At 44.0% G+C, this 9,533-nt stretch overlaps 1 protein-coding gene across 4 annotated transcripts; it reads left to right on the top strand.

Moving 5' to 3' along the window:
- Positions 1-310: 310 nt before the first annotated feature.
- LOC123998074 (platelet-activating factor acetylhydrolase IB subunit alpha1-like) lies at positions 311-9,063 on the top strand. 4 transcript variants are annotated; one of them, XM_046302949.1, is made up of 6 exons: positions 311-362; positions 1,075-1,167; positions 1,359-1,448; positions 1,640-1,756; positions 1,979-2,101; positions 7,653-9,063. In XM_046302949.1, the coding sequence occupies exons 2-6, from the start codon at positions 1,087-1,089 to the stop codon at positions 7,911-7,913; spliced, it is 672 nt and encodes a 223-aa protein (XP_046158905.1). In that variant the 5' UTR covers positions 311-362; positions 1,075-1,086; the 3' UTR covers positions 7,914-9,063. The 4 variants fall into 4 exon arrangements, with proteins under 4 accessions (XP_046158905.1, XP_046158902.1, XP_046158904.1 ...); XM_046302946.1 differs by lacking the exon at positions 311-362 and adding an exon at positions 420-600; XM_046302948.1 differs by lacking the exon at positions 311-362 and adding an exon at positions 583-672.
- The last annotated feature ends 470 nt before the right edge of the window (positions 9,064-9,533 follow it).

The raw sequence follows: 9,533 nt of genomic DNA, 5'->3' as shown, positions 1-9,533 counted from the left end.
AAATTTTACCCCCTTTTCGTGGTATCCAATTGTTAGTAATTACTATCTTGTCTCATCGCTACAACTCGAAAGCCCCACTTCCTCTGAAACACAACCCAACCAAGCCACACTGCTTCTTAACACATGCGCGCCTCCAACCCAACCCAGCCGCACCAATGTGTCAGAGGAAACACCGTGCACCTGGCCATCTTGGTTAGCGCGCACTGCGCGCGGCCCGCCAGAAAAAAAGTATGAGAATGTAAGCACTCTATTGCTCTGGATAAGAGCTTCTGCTAAATAACAAAACGTCAAATCTGCGCGACGGCGGCGCGCATTTTACCTCGTGAACACCACCGGGCGAGTCCAAATCTAGACATGAGGAGGTAGGCTAGATTTTATCCGCAACTATAATTCCCTTTGGCAGTCACGTTGATAGCCGTAATTTACTGTGAAAATCGTGTTAGGGAGGTTTCATACACATTCCTACTTATATGCGTATACATATTACTAGACTGAAAACAAAACGGTATTTTACTGAAGTAGCTCACCTATGAGTGGTCAATGGTACATTACTTGAAATGTTACTTTCAGCAACGTCAGGCGGACCGAACCACCATTACGGTATTGTAAATCAATAATAAATGTTAGCTATTCAGCGATCTCATCTATTAATATGAAAAAGTCTGAACGCCGGTATGTTGATGCACCACATTGCCAATGCATCATTGGTTCGTAGCACTTTATGCTAACTGAATGATTTGCTAGCTACAGTACTGTATAGCTAGCTGACTATTCCTGTAGCCTGGCTTGAAATATGCCAGGCTACAGAAATGGTCAGCTAGCTAGCTCGTGTTTTGGTTATTTGTGCTAAATTATTCGTTTCTGCCATCGTTATTCGTTATATATTATTATTAGGTCCCATAATGCCAGTGTACGCCCATTTGTTAATAGGGTTACATATTTCACTTGGAATTCTTTTGCGGTATTCTACTGTAGTTACCTAGCTAGCTACCCATAGTTGGTTGCTTTATTGATTCACACATCAGCTCTAATCTACCGAGACATAATTTTCGCTTTGATTCTTTCTGACACTAGACAGACAAAGTGATGAGCTCAGAAGACTCCAACCCCGCCGCCACACCCACTCCTGGCGTGGACACCCAGGGAGATGGGCGATGGATGTCTTTGGTGTGTATCCTGCTGTTTGCCTCACCATTACATTACATCTGCCATTTTAGAATAACAGCAGCAGTTATAGTCTTGGAAGGTCAATTTCTTCTCGTGTCCTGATTCAGAGTGGTTAGGTTAAATGTGGAAGACACATTTCAGGTTGAATGCATTGACTAGGTATCTCCATTCCTCTCTCCCTCTGCATACAGCATAACCACTTTGTGTCTAACAGCAAGGACAAGGAACCAGATGTCCTGTTTGTAGGAGACTCTCTTGTCCAGCTCTTGTACCAGTTTGAGGTAATCTCTCTATCCTGGCAGCTGTAATGGGACTGCAAACATTGGTGACGTTTGTTGTTTGAAACTTAAGCTAACATAATTTGCCACATTGAAATATATTCTGATTACAAGTCTTGTCATTGCTGAAGAAAGCACATGTTAGCTGCTATGTTATGCTAGTTGACATAATGGTGTTGATGTGTCTTTGTCAGGTGTGGCGAGACCTGTTTTCTCCTCTCCACGCTCTCAACTTTGGGGTGGGAGGTGATGCAACACAGCATGTCTTGTGGAGATTGAGCAATGGAGAGTTGGGCCACATCAGCCCAAAGGTATGTATACACACAGACAACATGTTAGTATGTTACATTTGAGTTGATCATACACTCCTCATTGTTTCGATTTAAACCCTAATGGCTGCACAAATCCATGGTCCCAAGCCTGTTCCTGGGTCAACAAGCACTTTCAGTATCAACCATTGAACATGCTTTTAAATCAAGTGGTATGAATGAAACTGCTCACCAAAGTTCATGTTTGTGTCTCTGCCTCATCAGGTTGTGGTGCTGTGGGTGGGCACCAATAATCATGGTCACACTGCAGAGCAGATCTGTGGAGGCATCATGGCCATAGTCCAACTCATCAAGGACAAGCTGCCGAAGGCTTACACTCTTGTGCTGGTAGGTTGTACTCTACCTCTTTTCTACCATAAATGTGACTTAAACCATTAATGGGAAATGTTTGATTAATCATTTTCCTGTATTTGATTTACTGTTACTAAGTACTGATTGTTCTATCTTTGTCCTGTTTAACTGCCAGTATCAAATATCTGCCGGTGTTGAATGTTCTGGTTAAAGTTTGCTGCCAGACTTTGCTGAGGACACAATTATTATGTACAGTTGAAGTTGGAAGTTTTACATACACAGCCAAATCCATTTAAACTCAGTTCTTCACAATTCCTGACATTTTAATCCTAGTAAAAATTCCCTGTCTTAGGTCAGTTAGGATCACCACTTTATTTTAAGAATGTGAAATATCAGAATAATAGTAGAAAGATTTATTTAAGCTTTTATTTCTTTCATCACATTCTCAGTTGGTTAGAAGTTTACATGCACTCAATTTGTATTCGAAAGCATTGACTTTAAATTGTTTAACTTGGGTCAAACGTGTCAGGTAGCCTTCCACAAGCTTCCCACAATAAGTTGAGTGAATTTTGGCCCTTTCCTCTTGACAGAGCAGGTGTAACTGAGTCAGGTGTGTAGGCCTTCTTGCTCGCACACGCTTTTTCAGTTCTGCCCACAAATTTTCTATGGGATTGAGGTCAGGACTTTGTGATGGCCACTCCAATACCTTGACTTTGTTGTCCTTAAGCCATTTTGCCACAACTTTGGAAGTATGCTTTTTTGGAAGACCCATTTGCGACCAAGCTTTAACTTCCTAACTTATGTCTTGAGAAGAAGTTTCAATATATCCACATCATTTCCCGCCTCATGATGCCATCTATTTTGTGAAGTGCACCAGTCCCTCCTGCAGCAAAGCACCCCCACAACATGATGCTGCCGTTTCCCGTGCTTCACGATTGGGAAGGTGTTCTTCGACTTACAAGCCCCCCCTTTCCTCCAAACATAGCGATGGTCATTATGGCCAAACAGTTCTATTTTTGTTTCATCAGACCAGAGGACATTTCTCAAAAAAGTACGATCTTTGTCCTCATCTGCAGTTGCAAACCGTAGGCTGGCTTTTTTATGGCGGTTTTGGAGCAGTGGCTTCTTCCTTGCTGAGCGGCCTTTCAGGATATGTCGATATAGGACTTGTTTTACTGTGGATATAGATACTTTTGTACCTGTTTCCTCCAGCATCTTCACAAGGTCCTTTGCTGTTGTTCTGGGTGGGATTGATTTGCACTTTTTGCACCAAAGTACGTTCATCTCGAGGAGACAGAACGCGTCTCCTTCCTGTGCGGTATGACGGCTGCGTGGTCCCATGGTGTTTATACTTGCGTACTATTGTTTGTACAGATGAACGTGGTACCTTCAGGCGTTTGGAAATTGCTCCCAAGGATGAACCAGACTTGTAAAGGTCTCCAATTTTTTACTTTCGAACCAGAATCGCCCAACAGAGGCTAGCCAGCTAACTAGCTACTAGGTAGTAGTTAGCTAACCACTGCTAGCGGACATCAGCTAACCTCTAGCTCGGAAATCTCTCGCCAGTTTGCGCCAGTTTGAACATGATTCAAACCAGAGCACACCGGACTTATTTTCTCTCCATATCCCCGGTTACCTACCGCAAGCTCTGAACCTTTTTCACCCAGATCATCGCAGCTAGCTAGCTGCAATCCGAGTTGCTACTCCTAGCTAACGTCTCTATCCCAAAGCAAGCACCAATTAGCCTGTCGCTTTCCCTTGTGAGGCTTTCCCTTGGCCTGGACCTCTTTCATTACACGAAGCCCTGTTAATCCATCATGATTGGACTTCTGATGTAATCTGCCCGATGGTTATTTTTTGCAACAGGCCCCTCTGTCGCGACGTCCCCTGAATGCCCATCTGCTAGCCGCGGCCCGCTAGCTGTCTAGAGCATATCGGACTGTTAGCTAAATATGTCGATCGGCCAATTTTCTTGGGCCACTGTACCTATTTTGCCAATTGGACTGGGAACCTTTACTACACGGAACCCTACTAAGCCATCACGGCGAGGCTCCGCATGAGGAGGCTACAACAGACTTCTTCCGTTGCGACGTACCTCTAAGGACCTTCTGCTAGCTTGCTAGCCCCGGCCCGCTGGCTGTCTGAATCGCCGTGTCTCCAGCCAGCTTAACTACTCACTGGACCCCTATGGTCACTCTGCTACGCATGCCTCTCCCTAATGTCAATATGCCTTGTCCATTGCTCTTCTGGATAGTGATTATTGTCTTATTTCACTGTAGAGCCTCTAGTCCTGCTCAATATGACTTAGCTAAACCTTCAGTTCTATCGCACCCAGAAACATGCTCCTTTTACTCTGTTCCGAACGTACAAGACGACCAGTTATTATAGCCTTTAGCCGTACCCTTATCCTACTCCTCTGTTCCTCTGGTGATGTAGAGGTTAATCCAGGCCCAGCAGTGATTAGCTCCACTCCCATTCCCCAGGCGCTCTCATTTGTTGACTTCTGTAACCGTAAAAGCCTTGGTTTCGTGCATGTTAACTTCTTGCGTCCAAATACACATCTGCTGTCTTCAACCAAGGACTCAGCGATCACTGCCTCATTGCCTGCACCCATAATGGTTCTGCGGTCAAATGACCACCCCTCATCACTGTCAAACGCTCTCTAAAATACCTCAGTGAGCAGGCCTGGCTCTGGTATCCTGGAAGGATATTGACCTCATCCTGTCAGTAGAGGATAACTGGTTATTCTTTAAAGGGCCTTCCTCACCATCTTAAATAAGCATATGCCCCATTCAAAAGAAGTGAACCTGGAACAGATATAGCACTTGGTTCACTCCAGACCTGCCTGCCCTTGACCAGCACAAAAAACATCCTGTGGGGTACTGCATTTGCATCAAATAGCCCCCACGATGTGCAACTTTTCAGGGAAGTTAGGAACCAATATACACAAGCAAGTAGGAAAGCTAAGGCTAGATTTTTCAAACAGAAATTTGCATCCTGTAGCACAAACTCCCAAAAGTTCTGGGACACTGTAAAGTGCATGGAGAATAAGAGCCTCAGCTGCCCACTGCACTGAGGCTAGGAACCACTGTCACCACTGATAAATCCACGATAATTGAGAATTTCAGTAAGCATTTTTCTACGGCTGGCCATGCTTTCCACCTGGCTACTCCTATCCCTGTCAACTGCCCTGCACCCCCCACAGCAACTGTCCCAAGCCTCCCCATTTTTCCTTCACCCAAATCCAGATAGCTGATGTTCTGAATGAGCTGCAAAATCTGGACCCTTACAAATCAGCCGGGCTAGACAATCTGGACCCTCTCTTTCTAGAATTATCTGCCGCAATTATTGCAACCCCTATTACTAGCCTGTTCAATCTCTCTTTCGTATCGTCTGAGATCCCCAAAGATTGGAAAGCTGCCGCGGTCAACCCCTCTTCAATGGGGGAGACACTCTAGACTCAACCTGCTACAGACCTATATCTATCCTACCCTGCCTTTCTAAGGCCTTTGAAAGCCAAGAAAAACAAACTGATCACCGACCATTTTGAATCCCACCGTACCTTCTCCGCTATGCAATCTGACTTCCGAGCTGGTCATGGATGCACATCAGCCACGCTCAAGGTCCTAAACGATATCAAAACTGTCATTGATAAAGAGAATACTGTGCAGCTGTATTCATCAACCTGGCCAAGGCGTTCGACTCTGTCAATAACCACATTCTTATCGGCAGACTCAACAGCCTTGGTTTCTCACATGACTGCCTCGCCTGGTTCATCAACTACTTCTCAGACAGAGTTCAGTGTGTCAAATCGGAGGGCCTGTTGTCCGGACCTCTGGCAGTCTCTATGGGGATGCCACAGGGTTCAATTCTCGGGCCAACTCTCTTCTCTGTATACGTCAATGATGTCGCTCTTGCTGCTGGTGATTCTCTGAACCACTTCTACGCAGACGACACCATTCTGTATACTTCTGGCCCTTGTTTGGACACTGTGCTAACTAACATCCAGACAAGCTTCAACGCCATTCAACTCTCCTTCCGTGGCCTCCAACTATTCTTAACTGTATGTTTGTAAAACTAAATTCATGCTCTTCGACCGATCGGTGCCCGCACCTGCCCACCCCTCCAGCATCACTACTCTGGACGCTTCTGACCTAGAATATGTGGACAACTACAAATACCTAGGTGTCTGGTTAGACTGTAAACTCTCCTTCCAGACACACATTAAGCATCTCGAATCCAAAATTAAATCTAGAATCGGCTTCCTATTTGGCAACAAAGCATCCTTCACTCATGTTGCCAAACATACTCTTGTAAAACTGACTATCCTACCAATCCTCCAACACTCAACAAAGCACTGTAGACTACATCTAATAACTGTTTTGTCACCAAAACCCCATATATTACCCACCACTGCGACCTGTATGCTCTCGTTGGCTGGCGCTCGCTTTATACTTGTCGCCAAACCATCTGGCTCCAGGTCATCTCCAATTCTTTGCTAGGTAAAGCCCCACCTTATCTCAGTTCACTAGTCACCATAGCAGCACCCACCCACAGCACGCGCTCCAGCAGGTATATTTCATTGGTCATCCCCGAAGCCAATTCTCCTTCGGCCGCCTTTTCTTCCAATTCTCTGCTGCCAAAGACTGGATTGAACTGCAAAAGTTGCGGAAGCTGGAGTCTCATATCTCCCTCTCTAACTTCAAGCACCAGCTGTGAGAGCAGCTCACAGATCATTGCACCTGTACATACCCCATCTTTAAATAGCCAATCCAACTACCTCATCCCCATAATGTATTTATTTATTTTGCTCCTTTGCACCCCAGTATCTCAACTTGCACATTCATCTTCTGCACATCTACCACTCGTGTTTAATTGCTATATCGTAATTACCTCACCACTATGGCCTATTTTATTGCCTTTACCTCCCTTATCTTACCTCCATTTGCACACGCTGTATATACTTTCTTTTCTACTGAATTATTGACTGTATGTTTGTTTATTCCATGTGTAACTCTGTGTTTGTGTCAAACTGCTTTGCTTTATCTTGGCCAGGTCACAGTTGTAAATGAGAACTTGTTCTCAACTAGCCTACCTGGTTAAATAAAGGTGAAATAAGAAATATAAGCGCCTTCTAAGAGATTCGTTAGACATTTCTCTTGGCTTCTTTTCTGTAGATGTTCTCCTTGAATTCTTGAAATAAACTGGAAAGATTTAGATTAATATGATTGACTGCTCTCCCTTTTGTTCACCTTTGAATATCCCTTTTACAACCATTAAACGTTTTGATAACACAAGCTTAAATTATGAACTGCATACTTTTTGGACTCAATTATCATTGCTAACCATATTGTCATGTTTGTCCTTCCTAGCATGGGAATCTAGTGATTACAATGCACAGGAGGTTGGTGGGACCTTAATTTGGAAGAATGAGCTTGTGGTAATGGCTGGAGCTGAATGAGTGAAACTATCACACACATGGTTTCCAGGTGTTTGATGCCATTCCATTTGCTCCATTCCAGACATTATTATGAGCTCTTCTCCCCTCAGCAGCCTCCTGTGCTTTCATGTATGTCTCCAACCACAGGGAGTGCTGCCCAGGGGTAAGATGCCCAACTCCCTGCGGGAGAGGAATGCCCAGGTCAACAAGCTGGTCCAGGAGGCTGTGTCCTCTCTCCCCCACGCCTCCCTCCTCGACGTAGACCCTGGCTTTGTGCACTCGGACGGCAGCATCTCCCACCAGGACCTGTATGACTACCTCCACCTCACCCCCCAGGGCTACCAGGCTGTGTGCCAGCCGCTACATGCCCACCTCAAGGGCCTGCTGGAGAAACAGGCTGAAAACTGAAGGTCAAAAACCAACTGATGGCCAATGACCCACTCACTACATCAGAGGTACAAACCCTGGTCCTGGAGAGCCACAAGAGTACAGGCTTTTAGCACATTCACTACACTTTTTATTTAGTATTTTAGTACAGCCTTTTGTTCTTTCCCATGATTCAAATAATGATCTAGTCCTTGATTAGTTGAATCATGTTGAATGCTGGGTTGGAAGACAAGCCTTCTCTTAAGGCTTTCCAGAACCAGGGTTGGTAACCACTGCACTACTCTAATCTATGGGACTATATTGTAACTTACCACCAAAATGGTAGAGGACCATTAAGCACTAATAGGATCAAACATCTGTGTTGCTAGTCAGATTTGACTGCTTATCACCAACTGATTTGATTGAGCTGATTTGAGAGATTATCCTTCTCTTTAGTTTCATGCTGTATGGTGGATGTGATGAATAATATACCAGAATCTCTCTCCTCTGGCTGATAGATACATTATAAGAGCTTCCCCACAGAAAGGTTAGGAGAATGTGAAATGCTACCATACTAAAGGTTTTTGTTTCCTCGTCAAAATACCCACATTTCCTGTCTTTTTCTCTTAACTTTGAAAACATAAACAGTCCTATTGATCTGATTGTTTACTAATAGTATCATTTAAAATCCCTTTAATGGTGTCATATGTGTTTAGACACAGACCATTTATGTTGACGATAAAACAAGGTGTCACTTGGCCAGTTGGATCCACTGTTAAAGCATTACTTGTTTCCGGTATCTGTTTACCACCATAACTTTTTGTTTCTTGTGAAGATTTCCCCGGAATATGTCTTATTTTGGCTGTGCAAATATGGAGAATGAAGGGGAAGGGTATGGTATATTTGGAGTGAATGATGAGGGCATTTCAATGTAGCGCTGAGACTGGTAGGTATTTGGCTTGGCTATGATATGATACTACAGTCAGTGTGTATGGATGTGTTGTAGCTAGCTTATACTCTTTATTCAAAGGCAGTCACCACACGAGACCCAATACTCCCTATACAAGGCTGCTTTGACTGTTTGTATAAACTGCCTGTGTAGTCCTACCTGCCTCTGTATCTTGAATGTTGATTGTGGAAAATCTGAATATGTGATGTCAAAATGCAATGCATTAAAACCAATGAAAGCTTACACTATGGACATTGCTTCTTTGTTTGCAGATTCCAACCAATTGAGTGTGTGCACGATGGCACTGCAAAGAATAGTTTTTAAACCAAAATAATAACATAATTGACCTTCAGCTGTAGCTTGTCAAAACGTCCTCTGTGTGTGTGTTTGATTGCTTAATGTTCTCAAACTAATGGGTGCGGTGAAAGTTGTTAGGTTCTTATTTTTCAGAGGAAATAACCCATGGACACTAGAGACGCTTTAACCAAGTTTAATTCTTCCCAAAGGTTCTGGTCAGCTGTAATCAGATAGCAAAACGTTTTTTTTTCCATCACAGTTACATCCTACTTAAGACACTCCCTCACTCCATTCCTTAAAGTTTTAGCCCAACAGGAAGAAGGTAACCAGATACTAAACACTGATTACTCCCTTAAGGGGAACTGACCTCACTCCTCACATCCTGACCTCAACCCCTCCTTCACCTAATCCACATA

This window comes from Oncorhynchus gorbuscha, linkage group LG15, assembly GCF_021184085.1.
Source record: "Oncorhynchus gorbuscha isolate QuinsamMale2020 ecotype Even-year linkage group LG15, OgorEven_v1.0, whole genome shotgun sequence".
NCBI lineage: Eukaryota > Metazoa > Chordata > Actinopteri > Salmoniformes > Salmonidae > Oncorhynchus > Oncorhynchus gorbuscha.
The sequence above is the reverse complement of the archived record's forward strand: the minus strand, read 5'-3'. Positions and strand labels throughout refer to the sequence as shown.